This window comes from Saprolegnia parasitica, assembly GCF_000151545.1.
Source record: "Saprolegnia parasitica CBS 223.65 unplaced genomic scaffold supercont2.179, whole genome shotgun sequence".
NCBI lineage: Eukaryota > Oomycota > Saprolegniomycetes > Saprolegniales > Saprolegniaceae > Saprolegnia > Saprolegnia parasitica.
In genome coordinates this window covers 17,056-39,039 of record NW_012156573.1, presented here as the reverse complement: position 1 = coordinate 39,039, position 21,984 = coordinate 17,056, and the positions used below count along the sequence as shown (strand labels likewise).

Here is a 21,984-nt window from a genome sequence, read left to right as displayed (position 1 = left end):
TGTCGACGATGGCTGGAGGAGGTACTTGATGGCCTGCGCCATGCGGGACGCAGCCTTGGTCGGCACGGGCGGCGGCAAAAGTGACGTCGTCGGTTTGGTCAGCGCCTGCATTTGCTGCTGCAGCTTGGCCTTCTCTTGCTTTAGCTTCGAGAGCAGTGAGAGATCCAAGTTGGCTGGAAGCGCCGGCTTGGCCACGAGCTTGGCGATTTCAGGGTCGACGAGGTTGGCCGGCGCCGGCGTCACATCTACAGAGCATGGATGAGGCGGATTCGCACGAGCGGCGTCGTACCAAAAGTCTCTGCATCGCCGCCGGACCGGCGCTCGGCGGCGCGGTCGCGGTACTTGCCTTGGTACGTCGGGTCGAGCTTGGGCTGCTTGGGCTTGTCCGCCGCCGGCTCGTTCTTGAGCTTCTTGTACTTTGCCTTGCGCTCGTCGTCCGTCATGCTGCGCTTGACCTGTCGCGGTAGCCCCGATAGGACGCGGGGCGCGTTCCCATGCACCGGTAGCGGCGTGTCCATGATGCGCCGGAAGTCATCCTGCGAGAGCCCCGACATGCTGCTGCGATGGAATCGATTCGAAAACGCGCCTAACAGACACGGTTAACGGCTGCGTTCCGTCTTATAGTGCTTGTAAGCGTCAAACAATTGACATGCTATTTACTGTCGCTAATATAATACATAATACGGAAAACTGGACAGTTGAAAGAGAGCGTCCTACCAGTACCCCGAGTAACCTGTGCCTTTTGGGTTACTCGATGCTGTTCGTCAATCTCCCACTTTAAAAGCTCGCACCCAAGAGCACCGAGTGGTAAAACATTATACCCATTGAGCTAACGATATCCTACATCACATACCTGGTATTCCAGCATATTCGCAATACGCCAACATGGCGGACGAGATGAACGAGATGCGCCGCGTCGTTTTGCAGCTTGACCGGATAACTATCTGTGGGCACCAAGGATCATTTGTGGTGGGACGCGCCAGCGAGCACAGAGTAGTTGCAGCAGCAGCGAGGTCGTCAGGCCTGGGCTGTGTCAATATGTCGAGGCATCGATGCAACCGTCGGCGTTTCGTGTGCGGCCACGTCATCACGTGTCCAGGTTGGACGATGACTTGGCTACACCACGAGCGCAACACAGTTGCATTCCTCGCAGCGACCCGCGTGACAACGCATCGAAGGCGACCAAGTTTGCACTGAAGTCATCGTTGCCTACGTGGTGTGAAGACGGGAGATGGGGTGGCATCAACTACAGAGTCGAGTGCGATTCAAACGGCCCCCGTCCTAAATTGGACGGTCGGTGGTTTCATTTCCTTCTTGTCATCCAACGCGTGCGTCACGACGTCTCCTCGTTTCGTGGTCACCGCTCCGCAGCCTCGTTTTCCTTCAAGTCCTGCATCGGTGCTGTCTCCACATGCAATCAATCGCTTCCAGGTGGCTGCACCAATTGCTGCGTCGACCCGTGTTTTCAGCTCCACCGCTCTCGATGGGTTTGTTAAGGAAACCTCTCCATTCTATCAATACACAAGGATGTATAAATATAAAAATGATGGTGACCAACCCGCACGCAGAGGTGTATTTCGGGCTGCGCGTCAGTTGGCCACGATTCGGTGCCTTGAAGTCCTCACTTTGGATTTTCCCACTCGACGCACCGCAGCATGCAATTGATTTTTACGACCGCGCTTGCGATCGTCTCGGCTGCGTCGGCTGCGAACTGTACGTGGGCGCAACTCACCGCAATGGGCGACCTCTTGGCGACCAACGTCACGGCCCCGTGCGCCACGAGCCTCAAGATGAACACGACGATCTCGACTGCCATATCCAACCCTTACGGTGTGTGCCAACCGGCGTGCGCGACCGACCTGAACAGCCTCTCGTCCGGCCTTCCAGTCTGCACCGAAACTGCGTCGATCGCGGCAAGCATCGCGCAACTCAGCCAGATATGTACGAGCTTGGCCAGCCCGACGACCAACGGTGGCGCTTGCACGGCAGGCGACATGATGACGAACCTGGCGGTGTTCCAAACGCCCGTGTGGCCGAATTGCTCGACTGCGATGAATGCCACAATGGAGGCGATCACGCCGACGAGCCCCGCGGCCATCCAAACGCTGTGCGCTTCCGCCACGTGCACTGCGTTTCTGTCATCGATGGAGAAGAGGCTGCCCAACTGCGTCGTGGCAGGCGATGTCTCCAAGAACTCGGTCAACATCAAGTCGACTTTTCAAAGCATGTTTGGCTGCACACGCGCCGCTGTTGGGGCGCCGTGCACTATGATCGATATGGCGACTGTCATGACTACTGCCAAGACGCCAGTGTGGGCCAACTGCTCGACGTTCCTCAAACTACCCGAAGGCGCAACGATCGACAAGGTCATGCCCAAGGACGACGCCATGTCCCTCCCAGCCGGATTCTGCACCTCGACATGCCCGCAGTACCTTTTGTCCATGGTGAAATCCTTCCCACCATGCACCATCGACGGCAAGAACATCTCAGATCCCACGGAGCTCTACACACTTTGCCCAAACGTCAAGCCCGACAAGTCGGGGGCCGCGACGTTTGGTGTTTTCACGTGGAGCTATGCCGTTGTGCTTGTCACGGCCGTCGTCGTCCTTTTCTAACCTGACGACAACATGTCCTTCGATATGAATATACTCTACAATTTACACAATACTTGGCACAGATCTAGCACAATACTTGACAGTTCTAGCATCGTTGCAGACTGTCGCGCGGTAGCATCATTTCAGCGCCACCGATGTGGTCGTGCAAATGATGATGAGGCATCGTAGCATGTTTTGAAGACACAGCAGTCTGCAGTCAACGAATAACACAGTTTCAAACTCTAACCCCATCAATGCTCTGTACAATGTGCGACAACCGTTAACGATTAACGATTCAAAGGTAAGGGACATCATCCGCATACGGTGGTCTCATTGGCGCCGGGTGTTTCATTTTGTTCTTAATCGCTCAATTGCAGCTAGCACGCTTTCATTGGTCGATCGATGCTTCAAGACGATGCCAGCGCAAACAGCCCATGCTGCACGAGAAGCTCGATGCAATGATGCAGCGACTTTGTCAGCAGCGCCGCGTGCTCAAACAACATGTCTTGTATGGTCGCCACGGCCAGTGTCGCGCCAAACGGCATCTCCAAAAGACGATTCATCACTGCTGTCAGCGGCGGTGGCACTGCGACCACGGTCACGCGCTCGGCCTTGAAGCCGTCGATAAACCGACCAACGCCGCCCGTCGCGAGCGTGTACTGGCCCTCGGACGCTGGCACGTGCGGAGTCGCAATCAACGCACCGACCGACGACCGGCCGAGCACGCTGCTCGGTTGAATCGGACGCTCGAGGTCTGTCGACGACGCGAGTTTGGCCACAGACACGACGGCATTCGCGGGTGGCGCAAAAAGAGCATTGGGAAGAAGCGTGTCCACGTTATCTTCAGGTGTCACTCGCCTTTGTTGCGTGCATGCTTTTCTGAGATGGTGGTGCATACAGACAACCCAGGCGCAACGCCACAGAGCGCAGCACCACAGAGTGCAGCACCACAGAGCGCAATCAGGAGCGCAATGCCACAGAGCTCGGGCGACATGGCGCCAAGATGATACAAGAGTAGGACACATCGGTTGTTTCAGGGAATTTCGACCAATGGGAAAGAGGTTCAGCAACACGGTGCGAAGAAGGTAATATCTTTTGAATTTCTACAAATCACTGGAGCCGCGACCACAATTTCTACCAATCACTGCAGCCGTGGACACGGACCGACAGACGGACACACAATTAATCCCCCGTGGGCTGGTGTAACCAGAGGTTCCTACCAGTATAAAATTGTCGGACTTTCTTCGTTGTGTGTACTCGGTTGTGGGACTTGATTTAGGCAGGGGGAGGCAGGAGCGCGATCCGCGGGACGAGGTGACGTCGCGGCCACTCGTGTTGGGCGAGGAGCCGAAGAAGTCGACGAAGAGTAGGCTGCTCGGGCTCTTGAACGAGGCTGTGGTGCAAGTGCAGTTGAGCGACACGCGCCGCCTTGACGGCAGTCACCCATGGACTTTGCAGCGGTAGGTCGGCGCGAAAGACGCGATCGTTCCGGACTCGCCAGACGTTGAACCAGACGCAGGTGCGGAGCACGGGCCAGAGGTAGCGGAACGCGGCTTGGTGCATGTTGGACGCCGTCTTGGGCGTCGAGTAGAGGTAGCCGGAGAGCGTAGTCGGCAAGGTCACGCCCAAAGGGACCGTGACGGCGTGCAGCGTGCTCCACACGTCCACCAACACAGTTGTTGCCCCCAAGTAGTTCGGTCTTGATTGAGGAATGCGAGTGGTTTTGCAGCTCAATCAATCAATCAAACGTGTTCGCGTTGAAATAAAATTTGCATAGACCAACTAAAAGACTTTGCATACGTAGTGCTACTCCTGAATGCGTGGGAGTTGACACCAGCACTTGGTCGTTGGGAGTGAGCTGCGCACGTAGAGATCCATCTCGTAGTGGAATCCACTCGCCGAGGAATATCTCGCTCGAGGTCGTACGCAGGCTCCTATACTCACACCACCCGACAGAGGAGTGCAAGCCGTCGGGTGTGTTTCAAACGAAAGCGTCCGGGCCCGCATCCGAAGTGATAAGGATACCGACTGAGCACTTGGAACCGACGCCGCCTGCGGCGAGGCCGGACGACTGGTGGCGGCGGCGGGCCGGTGGGCAAATGGACTTCGTGGAGGCAGGGCGACTGCGCCCGCAGTGCGAAAAGCACGGGAGGGCCAGCGACGTCTCATCTCCTTGACGGCCGCCGGGGACTCGACGGGCCTTGAATCGTCGAGGGGCGCCATCGCCGCGACCACCGACCGCTGCCAGCGACCGGCACTTACACAAGAAATGACGTAAGACACAGAGCACACAGCACGCCGGAGCGCGCCATGGTCCTGCGGGTGTCACGCCGCCTAAGTCATGAGGTGCCCTTGGAATGGCGTCACCTAAATCCAGCCAAAACGTTTCGCAGCTCCGCTTTTAAATAAGATCGTGTCGGCTCCTTGCATCGCAAGACGCCCCTGCAACGTTAATGGAGCCCTTCCACCTCTACGGTCATTCCATCGCATTTCATTCACAATTTGACTGAAGCGGTTTACTTTGTTTAGAGCTCCGTCGCCGCTTCTTTTAAGGCGTGGGAGGGTTAAGAGGTCCTTCATAGGTGTTGGTACTATTGCTCAAATTTAGGTGCACAAGAAAGATGGTCTAGCGACGTCGGTTTTAGCGAGTATTTTGAGCTCCAGCTCCAGACGGTCGTCTCACAAGCTGTCATGAAGAAATCGAAATACACAAGGGCAAGACTACCGGGAATGTCTATTTTTGCAAGGAAAATGTACATCAAAACTACTTCGCCATGATACCCTTCGTCGACCAACCAGCGCGCGTAGGCTATATTTACGAGGCGCGTGCGTTGGCAAGGCGCTCGGCTCCTTCACGTCCTCACTTTGGATTTTCCCACTTGAACTCAATGCAATTGATCCTCGCGACCGCGCTCTCAATCATCTCGTTCGCGTCGGCTGCGCCCTGCACGTCGGCGGAATTCAACTCAATAGACGACACCTACGCCACCACACTCACGGCCGCGTGCGCTTCGAGCCTCAAGATGAATACGAGTGCGACGATCTCGACTGCCATGGGGTACCCTTACGGCTTTTGCCAACCGGAGTGCGCGACCGACCTCAACAGCCTCTCGTCCGGCATTGCGATCTGCGACGGAACCGCGCCGGCCGTGGCGATTGTCGCGCAATTCAGGCAAATGTGCACCGACTTGGCCAACCCGACAATGAATGGCGGCAAGTGCACGACCAGCGACATGATACTCCACAGTAGCATTATGGAATCGCCCGTGTGGACCAACTAGCTCGAACGCGGCCGGTGTGACGTTGAGGACGATTACGCCCCAGGGCCTAGAGAGTATCAAGACGCTGTGCGCCTCAGCCACGTACACTGCCTTTCTGTCGTCGATGGAAAAAAACGCCCAACTGTGTCCTGGAGGACGACACCCCGAAGAACTCGATGAGCCTGAAGACGATGTTTCAAATGTCGTATGGCTGCACACCCGCCGCTGCGGGGGCGCAATGCTCGCTCATCGATATGGTGAACTTCCGGACTGCTGCCATGACGCCGGTGTGGGCCAACTGCTCAGCGTTCCTCAAGCTACCCCAAGGCACAACGATCGACAAGGTCATGCCCAAGGACGACGTTACGTCCCTCCCAGCCGGATTCTGTAACTCGACGTGCCCGCAGTACCTCTTGTCTGTGATGCAATCACTCCCTTCGTGCACATCGGGTGGCAAGAACATCTCGGACCCCTCGGTGGTTTACACACTTTGCCCCAATGTCAAGCCCAACAAGTCGGGCGCCTCGACATTGAGTGTTTTCGTCTGGAGCTATGGCGTTGTGCTTGTGACGGCCGTCGCAACCCTTTTGTAGCCTGACCACGTCGACCCTTTCTTCGATATGAATATACTCTACACTTTGCACAGTACTTTGCTCACTTCTGGTATATCTTTCGGCGGCACCGATGGACGAGAAGTGCCACCGAGATGTCGAGATATCGTGGCTTACGCATGAGACTCGGAGGGAATGCAGCTCTGCAATCGATCACAGCCATCAGAAAATCGCAGGTCGAAGTTGAAACAGAGGTTATGTAGGGCTGGAACTTTCGACACCGAACCCCTTTCGCGAACCATGGACCTACATAGTATCGATAGCATGCACCAACGTCACCCGAGCCCAACTCGTCCACACCATGGTGCTCGCCGCCGCCCCGACAGAGACGCTCGCGACAAGAACTCAACGCCTCATCCAAGCGGTGACGGCAAAGTGCCGCCGCCGTGACCTCGGCCCACACGTGACGCCGAACGACAAATGGCTCGGCTGGCTCGCTACGACCGTCGACGTCTTCACGTGTGGCCCCGTGCCAAGCCCGACTCCCAAGCCGCCATGGCTGGTTCGACTCCACAAGGTGACCAAGCCGTTGACCCAGACGATGCCCACCGACGTCGTGCCCCGCCAAGGACGCGCTTGCAGCTACCGACCCGCCACCTGTTCCCACGCGGCCTTGTAGCGGTCGTGTGTGCTTGAGGCCAGAGCGGCGTCTTGAAAACGTCGGGCATCGGCTTGTACATGTACCGAATGTTTGCTGGCACTGGGCACGCTTCCCATCCGTGAGAGAGCTGGAGCCATCGCGTTTTGAACGGCTCGACGAGGTTGCGTGACCCGCAATCGGACATGTCGTTCCGTGCTCCGGCCATATGGCCCGCCGCGACGCACAGACGATTGACTGCTTGGGCGAGCGCTAGATGGCGGTTGAGCTCTTGAGCGTAGTCGTTGGACGCTGCGAGCTTGTTTGCCCATGACACACTGGACGCGTTGTCGATCCACGCGTGTACGTGAAGAGTGCCTCTGTCGAGAGTTGACCACGCTCGGGCCCAGATGCTCACCGCGAGACACAAGCTTAGATGCTCGCGAACGTTAATCGAGAAGAACGCTGTGCCCGGCGCTTCTGTGCCTGGCCTGCACCTCTACATGGACGCGAGTGACGAGGGACTGGTCGTTCTGGACCTCGCGGAGCGCGAGATGATCCGGGCGGTCAGTGAGAATGCGTCTGCGGACGACCGATCAAAGATGGCTACCGGTACGGCAAAGTCGGTTTGCGCCAGAATGGCTAGGCAAAGTTCGAGGTCGCGGCGGGCCAGGCCGGGCAGCGTGAACGTCTTGAATGGTGTCACCTTGACGGCCACGCTGTGTAGCCGTTGGTAGAACGCTCTGGCTGCTGGGGCGGGATTGTGAATCCGGCTGATGCTACAGCGATGAACGTGTCGCAGTGCGAGTAACCGTGGAGCAACCGGGCCAGTTCTTCTGGGAAGAGCGCCTTGTTCGGTCGCGGATCCTTGGGGCACTGACCGCGGAGAAGCATGATGGTGTCTTCCGGCGCCAAGTGTTTGAGAAGCACCAGCTGCGAGATTCGCTCGATCTTGGTCTCGTCAAGGTCGGCGACTGTCTCCCGAGCTTTACGCTTCTGGAAGCTGTCGCTGACCTGCTTCCATGAGCTCAATGTTGAGCCGTGCTTGTGCGATTTTGGTGTGGAGCTCAAGTCGGTTGCGTAGGTGGTTCTGGAGCTGCGCCGCAAACGCCAAGTCAACCGCCAGAGGTGTCCTCACGTGTTCCGACACAAGCCGTTTGCGTGCCGCCATGGATGCCACACGAAAGCGCAGTTGCTGCTCATGCGTTTCCTGCGACGGTTGCGAAGCGTTCTGGTGCGTTCTGGTGCGTTCCGGTGCTTGCCGTCGCAGTGTGGTCAAAGTCGTCGCTCTCGTCCGTCGACGTTGAGTGTGATGCTGTAATGGCGTTCCGGTGCGGGATACCCAGCGTTCCGGTGATTACAGCCGTGCTGCGACCCCCGCGTCGTGTGCATACGTTGAAGGAGCCACCGCAGAGCGTACGTCGAGTGACGGTTGAGCGGTCCGGTGCGGTAGAACCAGCGTTCCGGTGCGTATGAGGGCGTGTTGTCCCGTGCGTAGGATTCCTCCTGTAAGTGCCGGCGGCGTCGTGAGCCTGTGCCTGACTGTGCCCTTGTATGCCGTGGCCGTGTGTTGTGCCTTGGCGTCACCACGCTGCGGCGCGACGTCGCCGGAACTTGGCGTAGCCGGTGGTGGCTGTGGAGGGATCGGGTGCGGTAGCGTCGCTGGGGGGATGGTTTTGCCAGGTGGGTTTCCCTGCCCACCCCGGCGCCTTCAGGTCGACGCTTCCAGGCGCTTGAACTTGGAGTTGAAACCACCGAGCGACTTCTTGATGTACGCGATGACCTTCGGCTTCAAGGCCTCCGTCAGCAAGAAATGAGCGCGCGTGATCCCAAAACGCGGTTTCTTGCTCGCTCGTGACCAGACAGTGGATCCCCATCTCGATTGCATTCGGGTTAAACTCCGCTCGCGGACGCTTGGCCGGGCCAGCGTCGCCGAAACCGGCGAGATAGCGCGCGTGGGCGAGAGCACAGTCCATCTCCGCGTCATCTGTTGGACCCATCTCGACCCCCCAAGGGCCGTAGTGTCGTGAGAGCTGACCGCCACGCCAGAATTGCGTCTGTGGACCGGCTGGCGACGAGTCCGACGGGTGAGGCGCCCGCACGACGATGGCTTCGGACCGCTGGTTGCCGTTTTCCCAATACACACCGCTGTCAGGCGTAGCACTACGTATGCGAACTCTTTGTAAAGAAGATAACGCGGAACACGTTCATATATACATATATACACACCGCTGGGTCGCTTGAGCGGTTCCTTAGGTGTGTTGACGGGCCTGACCGACCGCCGGGTCAGCACTGAATCGTCGCTCATTGCGACCTCCGAGTCGCTTGACCCGGGATGGTCGCTTTCGGGGCGTTCCTCGAGTTCGTCGTCGCCCATGTCCCCGAAACGGGGGTCTTCCCAGTACTGGTCGCCCACCGAGCCATCTTCAGGCGCTTTGCGTCCTTCGACAGAATAGAAAAGGTGGTCGACCACGTGCTGCGCCGACACCCGTGACTTTTTGCCTGTCGCCGGCGACACCAGATCGATAGTTGCCGGCACTTCCTCGCCGTCGGGCATGATTTCTGCCAAGATGACGGCCAAGTCGCGCGACCCTTCAGCTGGGTCCGTGATGCGCTTCTCGATACGGGCGTGGATGCGCCGAGCTCGCTTCATCCGTTTCTCGGCTTCCTCTGGCGGCGTGAGGGACACGTCAAACTCCCAGAGGAAGGGTTGCGATGACCGGGCTAATGCTTTCGACCGCTTCGGCTGGAACCTTCACGCGTTGGTGGGCACACACCACCGTGAACATCTCGTCCTCGACATGAACCGCTTGCACTTGGCCGGTAAAGGCACGACCTTCATGCGCGAGAACGACGAACTGGCACAGCCAGTGACCGAGAGGGGCTGTCGTCGCTTCCTTCGCCGTCACGATCTGGAGTTTGCAGTCGTTCTTCGGGACCTCGAACTCCACCGCCGGAACAGCCTTCGTCGCGATCGTTCGGCACTTGAGCGTCTTCTGACCGCGCGGGCCTGCAATCGCCGTGACCCGAGCGTACACTGGACAGCGTACTTGCGCCCCAGGGACTTGCTCAGGAAGGACATAGAGGTACGTCTTGTCCTTGTACGTTGGCGGTGCCATGAGTACTGGTTGCTTAGTAGGCGTCTAAATCTAGAATACTAGCTCTACGATGGCTCGCAAGGTACGCCCCTTCGTGAAAAGGTCGTTTCGAATTGCTGCGCGCGCAAAACACCCATTTCAGATTCATGGGTTTTACGAAAAGTTATTCTAGAGTCGACGAAGTCGGTCATCCGCTGTTTTGCTGCGCTGACAAGCATTGCTGCAATGGAATTGATTCGAAAACTCGCCAAACAAACACGGTTGACGGCTGCGTTCTGTTTTATGGTGCTGTGACTGGCATACCCTTGGGATGGTATTTACTGCTGCTATTTCAAAACAGTACGCGATCGACGACTGAAGGTAGTAGTAGATGATGGGTTTTCTCTCAAGGAGCATGCTACTCACTCGGCGTCCACATGTGTGCGTTTCACTAATCCAAGACGGGGGGCACCGAGTTATGAGCAGCTTGATTTCATATCGACTGCTAGGTGACAACCAAGGGTACATAAATTTAATTTATGTACCCTTGGTGACAACGATCCAAGCCGCTCTATTTATTGTTTATTGTTGCACCAGCAAACACAGAGGTTTCCACGGACTGCAACACCTAGCGTCAGTGTGGTATTTCAGAATTGCGAGCTTGCTCCCTAGGGGGTCAAGGGCGTAATGCTACTGCCAGGACCTCGGGTGAGGTGAGGCAGGCTGCTTCGCACAAGTTGAGATCTACTAGTAGTAGAATCCTAGCTCTACGACGGTTCACAAGATACACCAATTCATGGAAGTTCATATCTACTTCCTACGCGCTCAAAACACCCACTAGGACATTTGTAGCGTGTATGCGCATAACGGTTTAACGGTTTACCGGTGCGTCCACGCGAGCCATCGTTTATCGGATGCTGATTTGAATGCAACCATACCAACGCCAGCAACGGCCCCTTTACTACAAGAAAGGTCGCACGGGAGGCTTGGGAGCATGGTGCACCCGACAAAGCACTCACGCTGACGTCATGGACGTCGACATGCGAGCTCGGGTGCTGTCCAACCTAATGAGGTGCAAAATACTACTAGGAGTAGTTTCGCGCGGCAGGCGTGAAGTTGTGTTTTCACAATGGCGAGCTTGCTCTGGGGGTAAAGGGTGTAATGCCTTCATTACTGCCATGACCTCGGGTGAGGTGAGGCGCGTTGCTTGGTAGGCGTCTAAATCTAGAATACTAGCTCTACGACGGCTCGCAAGTTACACCCATTCGTGAAAAGGTCGTTTCGACTTGCTGCGCGCGCAAAACACCCATCTTGCATCACGGCCAAGCACGTGCGCCATCTTGAGCCGTTGCCCGACCCGCGATTCCCGTTTTAGCAAGGCAGCAACCATGAGCAGCAGCTGTCAACATCAAAAACCCACGGTTCAAGCTCATTTCCAAGCATGTGTTCAAGTAGCACGCTCTGCTAAGCTGCTACTCATTTTAACCCACCCACCTGTCCCTTATGGGGCGGCGGCGGCCTCCCAACACAAAGCTCACTCTTCTCACCCACGTCCTTGCGTTCTGGCCACGGGGACAAAACGTTTCGACGCGCGGGAACACTCAGAGGCGAAAAGGGCGCAGTGCCTGTATTACCGCCCCGGCTTCGAGGGAGGCATGGCGGGTAGCGAGAGCCGAAATCTGAAGAGGTAAGAGTGGTTTCGCTGCTCCGCTCTCGAAAAGGTCGTGTCGGCTCCTTGCGTCGCAAAACGCCCATGCAACGTCCATGGAGCCCCTCACATCTCTGTGATGGGCGATCATTCCGTTGCATTTCATTCGCAATTCGCCTGAAGCTGCTCACTTTGATGTACAGCTCCGTCGCCGCTTTTTTCAACATGCTACTTCGCGGGTATCGGTACTATTGTTAAACTTTGGAGGATTGGTGATCTAGCGACGTGGTGATGCGAGTATTTTAAGCTCCAGACGGTCGTTTCACATGCTGAAATGAAAAAATCTAAATGGCAAGGGCAAGAATTCTGGCAATATTCTTGCAAGTAATATATCAAAACAAAACCTTCGCCATCATACCGTTCGTCGACCAGTCGGTGTGCGTCGGCTCTTTTGCGAGGCACGTCCGTTGGCACGACGAGCAACTCCTCTACGTCCTCACTTTTGACTTTCCCACTTTGACTCTACGCAATGGATTCTCGCGACCGCGCTTGCAATCATCTCGTCCGCGTCGGTGCGACCTGCACGTCGGCGGAATTCAACTCCATGCGTGACCTCTTGGCGACCAACGTCACGGACGCGTGCGCCACGAGCCTCAAGATGAACACGGCGATTGCGACGGGCTAACCCCTACGGCTTGTGCCAACCGGCGTGCGCGACCGGCCTCAACAACCTCTCGTCCGGGCTTCCAGCCTGCGACGAAACCGCGGCGATCGTGGCGAATGTCGCGCAAATCAGGCAAACATGCACCGACTTGGCCAACCCGACGATGAATGGCGCCACGTGCACAACCGGCGACTTGACGCTCCATAATGTGATGATGAAATCGCCCGTGTGGGCCAACTGCTCGACGTTCGTCGAACTCCCCGACGGCGCAACGATCGTCAACATCTTGCCCATAGCAAGCGCCACCGCCACGTCCCTCCCGGCCGGATTTTGCACCTCGACGTGCCCGCAGTATCTCTTGTCTGTGGTGAAATCGCTACCTTCGTGCACATTGAACGGCAAGAACATCTCGGACCCCTCGGTGCTCTCCACACTTTGCCCCAACGCCAAGCTCGAAAACAAGTCGGGCGCCTCGACGTTGAGTGTTTTCCTCTGGAGCTATGTCGTTGTGTTTGTCACGGCCGTCGCAACCCTTTTCTAGCCTGACCACGTCGACAATTTCTCCGAGATGAATATACTCTACACTTCGCACAGTAGTACTTTGCACTGTTCTAGCATCGTGGGAAACTGTCACGCGGCAGCATTTTTTCAGCGGCACCGATGGACACGATGTAGTTGCCAAAGTGGTGAGGCATTGTTGCGTGCGGCGGATGCGGCAGCTCGGCCGCAGACAAAAGCTAGTAAGTATTAAAGCACGGATGAAACAACTTGGCTCGGTCCGTGACGATGAGGTCGACTGGCGCGATGTTCATTCCCTTGACGATGTACGCGGATCGAGACGGACATCACGATGACTTTTCAACGTGACGACGCCTCGCATTTCTCTCGCTTGAGCCTACGACGGTTGCGCAACTGCTCTGTCAATTGGCACTCATATTGTTAACTGGACCAGCGCATGGTTGGAGCGCCACTCTTTTCAACAAGCCCCTCGCCTCGGCGATGACACCTCTCGCCACTTGAAGACAGATACAACCAACGCAGACATCAACTAGTACACGATATTGCTGCAACCACTGAGGTGCCTATCGGGACGTGTGCCGCCGATCACACCAGAATCCAAGCATCGCTCGGTCGGACCACGTACGTTATCCATAGAGGTGATGGCAAGAACTCTATCCATAGAGGCAAGGGTACGTTGCACCGGTCGAGCTATTCTTGCAGATTTCGATATATATCAAAAACAGTCGCCATGATCCCGTTCCTCCGGGTGGCCAATCGGCGCGCGGTGGCCTCTTTTGCGAGGCGCGTTTGTTGGCAAGGTGGTCGGCTCATTGCTTCTCACTTCTCACTTTGGATTTTCCCACTCAGCAACAACAACAACAACATGCAATTGGTTCTCGCCACCGCGCTCGCGATCGTCTCGCTGCGCTCGCGATCGTCTCGCTGCACCAAGTGCACTGCGAGAAAACCCCGACAATGGACGGCGGCAACTGCACCCAGGACGACATGACGCTCCGTAGTGCGGTGATGGATTCGCCCGTGTGGACCAACTGCTCGAACGCGGCCGGTGCGACGTTGAGGTCGATTGAGCCGCAGGACGCAGAGAGTGCAAAGACGCTGTGCGGCTCGGCCACGTGCACCGCCTTTCTGTCGTCGATGGAGAAGCAAACGCCCAACTGTGTCCTGGTGGGCGATACCCCCAAGAACTCAATGAACCTCAGGACGATGTTTCAAATATCGTATGGCTGCACACCCGCCGCTGCGGGGGCGCAATGCTCGCTCATCGACTCGGTGAACTTCAAGACTGCTACCGAGACGCCGGTGTGGACCAACTGCTCAACGTTTCTCAAACTACCCCAAGACACAACGGTCGACAAGGTCATGCTCGAGAAGAACGCCAACGCCACGTCCCTCGCGGCCGGATTCTGTAACTCGACGTGCCCGCAGTACCTCTTGTCTGTGATGAAATTGCTACCGTCGTGCGGCATGGAGGGCAGGGACCACTCGGATCCCACGTTGCTCTACACACTTTGCCCCAACGCCAAGCCTGTAAACAAGTCGGGGGCCTCGACGCTAAGTGTTTCCCTCTGGTCTTGTGTCGTTGTGCTTGTCACGGCCGTCGCAACCCTTTTCTAACTTGACAAGTTCGATATATATACTTGATAATACACTCCACAATTGCATATTACTCTGCACTGTTCTAGTCTAGTGCTCGACTGTAGCGCGACAGCTTGCTTTCGGTGCCGGGCAGACTCTGAGGGCTTTAATTTAAGGCAGCTAGCTCCGCGGCCAACAAAAGCGCATGCTGAAAATAAGCCACTAGTACGTAAAACCCTAGCCCACTGACCCTAGCCCCTTCAACGCATTGGAAGATGAACATACCAGCAGCATGCTCAAAGTCCGGAGAGTAACGTTGAATCTGCGGGAAGATGACATTGGGTGCTAAAGAAACAGGACGAGGCGAAGGATTACCTGAAAAATCGTACTAGTCCGCTCAACATCCCCAAACGAAGTGAAAACGTCCTTCTACCTCGATTACACCGACGTACAGATGTGTTTCAGCCTCGCCGTGCAAATGGATACTCGTCAAATACACTGTTTTTCGGCAAAACCTTTATCGCAGCTAATAGCATTCTTTCTATCGGGCGGTCGATGCTTCAAGACGATGCCAGCGTAAACAGTCCATGCTGCACGAGAAGCTCGATGCAATGGTGCAGCGACTTTGTCAGCAGCGCCGCGTGCTCAAACAACATGTCTTGCATGGTCGCCACGGCCAGTGTCGCGCCAAATGGCATCTCCAAAAGACGATTCATCACTGCTGTCAGCGGCGGCGGCACTGCGACCACGGTCACGCGCTCGGCCTTGAAGCCGTCGGAAAACCGACCAACGCCGCCCGTCGCGAGCGTGTACTGGCCCTCGGACGCTGGCACGTGCGGAGTCGCAATCAACGCGCCGACCGACGACCGGACGAGCACGCTGCTCGGTTGAATCGGACGCTCGAGGTCTGTCGACGACGCGAGTTTGGCCACAGACACGACGGCATTAACCGGTGGCGCAAAGAGGGCATCGGGAAGAAGCGTGTCCACGTTGTCTTCCATCTCGGTAATCGTGGCCCTGAGGGACGCGAGCAGCTGCTTGAGCTGGGCGCGGGCATCCTCCGGGCCTCGGCGGAGATCGGGCCGCGCCCGGAACGACGGCTGCGCCATCAGCGTCGGGAGCAGTCGGTTCCAAAGTACGTCGAGCCAGCGACTGCCATCGATGGAAAAGTTCATCGAGAGCGATCCTTCGTCCATGGCCTCGACCTTGTGCCAGTAGCCCGCGGGCACGTAGAGCACCGAGCCAGGTCGCAGCACGACCGACGCAACTGCCGGGTCGTCGTCGGCCGGCGGCGTCAGCATCGCAGGCGTCGCGCCGCTCATGCAGTGCGTGAGCAAGTCGTCTTGGACCGACGGCGTGTTGGTCGACGCCAAGTGGAGGTTGGTCATCGGGTCGTGCACTGGACCCTTGACGAACGACCAGCGCTTCGTACCAGTCAATTGGATCTAGTATCAAGTTAATATCAATTGGCCCCATCGTTTCCAACATCACGAAAATACCGTGATATTCTGCTGGGCATCGAGGTGCCACGGCGTCGAATGGCGGCCTTGGACCGCAAAGAGCTCGATGTCGCCGCCCATGCCGCCGTCCAGCGCGCTGGTAAAGTCCATGCCAAGGTCGGCGCAGAGCGCACTCAAGTACTTTTCCTACTCGTTTGCATACAGTGCGTGGATAAAACCAGCCATAGAGGATGGATATCGTACCTGGACGTCGGGCGCAGGGTTAAAGTAGAGCGAATGGCCCGCCTTGTAGATGGCGCGGGCCATCTCCGGTGACTGGACTTCGAGGTACTGCATGCGCGTCTTGGCCGGCGCCTGCGCGAGCCACGCGACTGTGCGCGACGCGGTCAGAATGAGCGTGTCGACATCGAGCTGATGGAGGTCCTCGAGGAGCGACTGGAGGCGGTGCGACGACCCGTGCACGACCATGCAGCGCTGGTTGTAGACATGCTCGATGAACGTCGACGCGGGCAACGGCCACGAGAGCGACTGTAGATTCGGCTCGACCGTCAATGGCGCCGACGAAAAGTGCAGCGGCCAAGTGCAGCCCGCAAACGTTGGGTCAAACACATAGTCAAACTGCCAGAGCGGCGCGTCGAGGCTAAACACCGGTGCGTCCGGCGCCGAGTACGCCGACGTCGGCAGCGCAACGTACTGCGGATGCACCGTGCCGGCGATGCTCGCGTCGGTCGACGACGTTACGTGCAGCTGCGTCCATGAGCTCTGGGCCCAGTCGATGACGACGAGGTCGCCCGGCGCGAGGTCGGCGCCGTTGACGTTGCAAGCGACGCGGATGGAGGCAGACGTCGGGTGCGCAGCGACTGCCGGCGGTGCATCCGCGCCGGCGTCGTCGTCTCCCGATGCTTGGAAGCCGAAGGAGAAGCGCGCGCCCGAGAACATGGCGCCATCGGCCTCACGCTTGCGCTTGCTGGTCATGCTGGCAGAAGAGTGGGCGCAAAGAAGCTCCTCGTCCGTGATTGGTTGCAAGGTGCTACGGTCGCGTGACCGTATAAAAGACGTTTTACTGACTTTAACCTGTTTACCCCTTTCGAAAACGTATTTGGCCGCGTCACTTGAACACGATGCACTCAATGGCAGTCTCCGCCTCAGCGGTTGTGCCGTGGCGACTGCAATATCTGCTTCATCAAGGTTACCATGTCGGACGTAAAACGGATTAAGAGGGTTGCTGCAGTAGGACCTAACTATAAGGCGGATGACGTCGGCTTGATGGAGCAAACCAACGTCACGTCGTACTCAACGACGAGTCGGCACCAGCTTTGAACTCTTTGAACCATCTTGGAACAAGAGCGGATGCGTCGTGACTCCGGAAGACCTCGATCGGCGTCGTAATGCCTCGTACGTGAAGGCGCTCTATAGGACGACGATGTGCCGTGCCAATGCGTCAACGGCAGCCATCTTGATAAACAATCCAATTCGTCTTCTGCAGCCATAAGACACCACCGTGCACCTCGAGGAAGCTGTTTGAAATAGCAGCAGCAGGTCACTGCCCCGTCGCAAGCAAACCGTGAGAAGGCGAGATGTAGTACTACTACCCGCTGTACTGCGGACAGATCAACGCCCATATTTTGGATACCATATTTTGGCATCTTTTGTTGGCATGTGAAACGCGAAATGGCGCTGTGTGAGGAAAAGGCTTTGAGTCGTGGGTGCGAGCTCAAACGTATTCGATAGCGTCCTCATGCCTTGTCATTCATGTTGGAATAAGAGACTAAGAAGCAAGTACAATCGATAGCCTTATCAATGGCCCTTGATCGCAGTTTCCTGGTCGCGAGGAATCCGCCTTGCATGGTAAAAAGCCATATAGCCATCATGGAACAAGCCATCCTGGCCGCAGAGTGCGGCAGGTGAATCGTCTGGTGCACCGAGGAGTATCTCGAAACGGTGTCCGCCACAGACACGCCATCAAAGGACATGTGTACGCTCGCTGCTATCGTTCTAGTACAGAATTATCCCCATGACGACGACGCCATACAAGGTCAACGTTAGGATCGCCCACGCGTGCGAACCAATCAGATGATGCGGATCCTGCACGTGGCGCCCGCTGCGTAGCGTGGGACGCCAACATGTGTTGTCCTCGTGGCACGGTAAGAACCAGGGTCGCGGCCCCGCGCCTCTCTGCGCTCCATCGTATCTCGCAGTCCAGAGCTTCATCTTTCAATTTACCATGGCGTCGACAAAAGACGTGGGCCACTTTGACCTTGAGGAGCGTGCCTCGTACATCCATTCGGCCACCAAGGGCGGCGCCGACTTTAACGAGCTCAAGTCGCCCGGTCACCTCGAAGACGGCGGCGCGCTCGTGTCTGGCGGCGCCATCTCGCTCGTGTCGCGCGAGGCCTTTGCACTCTTCTCGCAGTACTTTGCCATCGGGATTCTCTACGGCATGCTGCCCGCGATGCAGTACCCCGTCTTCAACAACTATCTGCACATGGAAGGCTACCAGACGTCGGCGTACAGCGTCCTCGTCACGCTCGGCTGGTCGTTCAAGGTCTTCTTTGGCATGCTCTCGGACTGCTTCCCCATCATTGGCTACCGCCGCAAGAGCTGGATGCTCATCGGGTGGACCGTCGCGACGATCTGCCTCTGCGTCATGACGTTCACGCCATTCGGTGCGCCCTACTGTGACGCCCGCGAGATCACGTGCCCATCTGTAACCCCTCCGATCGCCAACCTCACGCGCGACAAAACGCTGCAATACTACAACTTTGACGCACCCAACGGCGGCACCAAGTTCATCGTGCTCACGGTTCTTGTCGGCTTTGGCTACGTCATGGCCGACTGCGCCGCCGACGCGATGGTCGTCGAGTACGCCCAGCGCGAGCCGATTGCGATCCGTGGCCGGACCCAGACCGCCATCTACACGATCCGCTACGTTGGCACGATGCTCGCGCAGCTCTGCGTCGCGTTCCTCCTCAACGGCAAGGTCTACGGCGGCTCGTTCGACTACGCGGTGACCCCGAATGTCATGTACGCCATCTGCCTTGTGCCGTGCGCGCTCATCATGGTCAACACGATCTTTGTGCTCGCCGAGGACAAGTCGTCGGGCATTTCGTTCACCGATTGGGTCGAAAGCTTCTGGGGCCTCCTCCAAAAACGCGTCATGTGGCAGGTCGTCGCCTTCAAGTTCATCAACCAAGTCTTTGCGTCCTTTTCTGCAACCCCGAGCTCGCCCATCTCCAAGACATGGGCGGGCGTCGAGCCGCTCAACGACTCGCTCTCGGGCGTCTTTGGCTCGCTCATCACGTCCGTCATCATGGTTGCGATCGGCAAATGGGGCCTCAACTGGAACTGGCGCTGGCTCATCGCGCTCGGGTCCATCGGTATTGTCGTCATCGATGCCTTTGTTGTCTTCGTCACAATCTGGGACATCATCCGCAACCAGTGGTTCTTCAACGGCGTCGCGCTTGCCGAGAACGTTCCGTCGAGCGTCCGCTTCATTGTGGCCACGTACTGCGCCGTCGAGATTGCCGACGTTGGCAACGAGGGTGCCACGTATGGTCTTGTGAGCACGGTCGGCAACCTCGCGTCGCCGTTCGCCTCTGTCTTTTACAAGTACGTCGACTCGTTTTTTGACGTGTCCCAAGCCAGCATTGCCCGCGACGACAACCACGTCCGCTGGGAAGTCACGTACACGTACCTCATTGCTTATGCGTTCAAGTGCTGCGCTGGGCTGGCTCTTCCTCCTTCCGCCGCAGAAGGCCGAGATGCAGGCACTCAAGAAGCGCGGCGAGACGAGTAAGCTCGCGGGTGCCATCTTGGTGGTGGTCTTCTTCCTCGCGCTCGCTTTTTCCGTGACGACCAACTTTATGTCGATTTACCCGTCGACCAAGTGCTACCGCATTGCCGGTGGGAAGGGGACGGTCAACGGGTCGTGCCCCAAGTGAGAGATTTTTCGACAGTCGACAATGTTACGCCTGTATAAAGTAGAGTTGAGTCTTACGATGGTGTTGCCGGGTTGGTACTGAATGGTGTTGTTCGATGGTTTCATTGGTCAGTTAGACAATTGCCTATTACCGCAAACGACAGTTGCTATTATATAATAATAACGACAAGATAGCCAGCCCACCATCGAACGCGTGCATCCACTCGGGTATAGCACATGTTGCAAGTCGGGACACCACATGTTGACATCACACGATCCTCCTACACCCGTGAACGGCAACAATCGCTCTTCGGCAAGATGAAGCTAATCATCTCTTCATCTTGGAGTAGCTGTCGAGAATCAAAGAGAGCAGCACGAACTAGTATAGCACGAGAATGCACCGAGTAAACCATATTCCGCGTCCGGCGTCATGTACCACCACCAGTCCACGTACAACACGTGTTATTAACTCGGGCAGGGTTGTCGAGGCATGTTGCAACAAGGAGTGTCTACCAACTAGTTCTCGAATACAATGTTCTACGTATAGCGTGCATTCCTTCTGCTATCATCTACCCAAGTGGCGTCGGCAATTTGTTCTGCAAGATCCAACAGAGCAACTACCGTCGAAGCTGCAACCCTGGCATATGTCACGCAAGTTTGCACACAAGATATTCGTTGGCTGATTTTCCTCCCGGCTCTTCACGAGCTCACTTGTTCTTTTTCGGAGATGGCGGCATCCCCGCCGTTCGGCCGTTGCGATCTCGAGGAGCCCGACTCGACCATCCCGTCCTTCTCTGCCACGACGCCGTCCACCCCATCTCCAAGACATGAAAAGGCGTCGAGCCGCTCAACGACTCGCTCTCGGGCGTCTCTGGCTCGCTCATCATCTGGGCCATCATGGTTGTCGCCGGGAAAAGGGGCTTGCATTGGGACTGGCGCTACGTCAGTACGATCGCCATCATTGATTCGATTGTCGTCTCTGTGATCACTTGGGACGTCTTTCCCAACCAGTGCTTCTTCAACGGCGTCGCGCTCGCTGAGAACGTTCCCGCTTTATCGTCTCTACGTCCGGCGCGGTCGAGATCGCCGATGTCGACAATGAAGGTACCGCGTTCGGTTTGGTCACGACAGTCTCCAGCTAGGTGTCGCCGTTTGTGTCCGTGCTCTAAAGAAGTTTGTCGAGTCGTTTTTTGACGTCTCGCCGACCGACTCTTGCGCAGCGACACCGCTGTGCGCTAGGAGGTCACGTACTAGTACCTCGTTGCGTACGTTAGCACCCTTTTCGCACTCGTCCGCCTCCAGAACGCCAAAATGCACGTCCTTCTGCTATGAGGCGATACAAGTATGCTTGCCGGCGGTCTTCTCGTTGCCTTCTTACCTCTCCTCTTCCGTGGCGACCAACGTTATGTCGATTTGCCGTCCACTAAGTGCTATCGCATTGCAGGCGTCAACGGGTCGTGCTCCAAGTAAGCACGTAGTGCTTATTAGCATAGCCTCTATGTGCATGTTAATCGGAGCACTCTGTTGTCTGGGTTGCAAGTGATTGCAAGTTCGAAATGGCTCGAGAAATCGCACTGACATTGGTGCGCGTTCCACATGCCACGTCATATACTAGATCTATGTATACCTTACTGGAATTTAGTGTGTGACGTGGCGCCGAAATTTCGGTTTGCACCATCGACGCAGCGATTTCCTGCGTTTTGATTGGTTGCCAATGTATCCGAAATCAAGTTCGCGAATTCCAAACCCTTCGGTCGCCAACTGCAAGGGGATCCTCTGGCCCACCATCATCAACTCACCGACCCTCGCCTCGATAGATGCGGACGACCCAGCGTGAGAAGGCGCCCTTCCTCGGCGACAAGGGCGCAGCGTACGGGGCAGCGACCGCCGCGACAGACCTCGAAGACGGCGGCGCGCTCGTGGCCGGGCACACGCTCTCGCTCGTCTCGCAAGAGGCCCTCGCGCTCTTCTCGCAGTACTTTGCCATCGGCATTCTCTACGGCATGCTGCCAGGGCTCAAGTACCCGGTCTTCAACAACTATCTGCACATGGAAGGCTACCAGACATCCGCCTACGG

General features: G+C 56.9%; 10 protein-coding genes across 10 annotated transcripts; 6 read left to right on the top strand and 4 right to left on the bottom strand.

Annotated features, from left to right (window-relative positions):
* Window positions 1–25: 25 nt before the first annotated feature.
* On the bottom strand, window positions 26–554 carry SPRG_15690 (hypothetical protein; the record flags this gene model as incomplete). Its single annotated transcript, XM_012354747.1, has 2 exons — window positions 26–245; window positions 290–554. Coding segments are annotated over 2 exons (485 nt in total), but the record flags the coding sequence as incomplete, so codon positions are not given.
* Window positions 555–1,576: 1,022 nt separating this feature from the next.
* On the top strand, window positions 1,577–2,615 carry SPRG_15689 (hypothetical protein; the record flags this gene model as incomplete). Its single annotated transcript, XM_012354746.1, has 1 exon — window positions 1,577–2,615. Exon 1 carries the CDS (start codon window positions 1,656–1,658, stop codon window positions 2,613–2,615), a length of 960 nt encoding a protein of 319 aa, XP_012210136.1. The 5' UTR covers window positions 1,577–1,655.
* Window positions 2,616–3,001: 386 nt separating this feature from the next.
* On the bottom strand, window positions 3,002–3,588 carry SPRG_15688 (hypothetical protein; the record flags this gene model as incomplete). Its single annotated transcript, XM_012354745.1, has 2 exons — window positions 3,002–3,452; window positions 3,500–3,588. The coding sequence occupies 2 exons, from the start codon at window positions 3,586–3,588 to the stop codon at window positions 3,002–3,004; spliced, it is 540 nt and encodes a 179-aa protein (XP_012210135.1).
* Window positions 3,589–5,482: 1,894 nt separating this feature from the next.
* Window positions 5,483–5,894, top strand: SPRG_15687 (hypothetical protein; the record flags this gene model as incomplete). The annotated part of the gene is made up of 1 exon (XM_012354744.1): window positions 5,483–5,894. One exon carries the CDS (start codon window positions 5,483–5,485, stop codon window positions 5,873–5,875), a length of 393 nt encoding a protein of 130 aa, XP_012210134.1. The 3' UTR covers window positions 5,876–5,894.
* A 136-nt stretch (window positions 5,895–6,030) lies between these two features.
* Window positions 6,031–6,447, top strand: SPRG_15686 (hypothetical protein; the record flags this gene model as incomplete). Its single annotated transcript, XM_012354743.1, has 1 exon — window positions 6,031–6,447. One exon carries the CDS (start codon window positions 6,031–6,033, stop codon window positions 6,445–6,447), a length of 417 nt encoding a protein of 138 aa, XP_012210133.1.
* A 2,306-nt stretch (window positions 6,448–8,753) lies between these two features.
* SPRG_15685 (hypothetical protein) lies at window positions 8,754–10,161 on the bottom strand (the record flags this gene model as incomplete). Its single annotated transcript, XM_012354742.1, has 6 exons — window positions 8,754–8,840; window positions 8,902–9,029; window positions 9,081–9,205; window positions 9,268–9,737; window positions 9,796–10,038; window positions 10,093–10,161. 6 exons carry the CDS (start codon window positions 10,159–10,161, stop codon window positions 8,754–8,756), a joined length of 1,122 nt encoding a protein of 373 aa, XP_012210132.1.
* Window positions 10,162–12,594: 2,433 nt separating this feature from the next.
* On the top strand, window positions 12,595–12,972 carry SPRG_15684 (hypothetical protein; the record flags this gene model as incomplete). Its single annotated transcript, XM_012354741.1, has 1 exon — window positions 12,595–12,972. The coding sequence occupies one exon, from the start codon at window positions 12,595–12,597 to the stop codon at window positions 12,970–12,972; it is 378 nt and encodes a 125-aa protein (XP_012210131.1).
* Window positions 12,973–13,907: 935 nt separating this feature from the next.
* SPRG_15683 (hypothetical protein) lies at window positions 13,908–14,567 on the top strand (the record flags this gene model as incomplete). The annotated part of the gene is made up of 1 exon (XM_012354740.1): window positions 13,908–14,567. One exon carries the CDS (start codon window positions 13,908–13,910, stop codon window positions 14,565–14,567), a length of 660 nt encoding a protein of 219 aa, XP_012210130.1.
* A 444-nt stretch (window positions 14,568–15,011) lies between these two features.
* On the bottom strand, window positions 15,012–16,991 carry SPRG_15682 (hypothetical protein). The gene is made up of 3 exons (XM_012354739.1): window positions 16,232–16,991; window positions 16,028–16,174; window positions 15,012–15,973 (listed from the first exon to the last, which is right to left on the bottom strand). Exons 1-3 carry the CDS (start codon window positions 16,961–16,963, stop codon window positions 15,089–15,091), a joined length of 1,764 nt encoding a protein of 587 aa, XP_012210129.1. The 5' UTR covers window positions 16,964–16,991; the 3' UTR covers window positions 15,012–15,088.
* Window positions 16,992–18,212: 1,221 nt separating this feature from the next.
* SPRG_15681 (hypothetical protein) lies at window positions 18,213–19,966 on the top strand (the record flags this gene model as incomplete). Its single annotated transcript, XM_012354738.1, has 2 exons — window positions 18,213–19,678; window positions 19,704–19,966. The coding sequence occupies 2 exons, from the start codon at window positions 18,213–18,215 to the stop codon at window positions 19,927–19,929; spliced, it is 1,692 nt and encodes a 563-aa protein (XP_012210128.1). The 3' UTR covers window positions 19,930–19,966.
* Window positions 19,967–21,984: the final 2,018 nt, after the last annotated feature.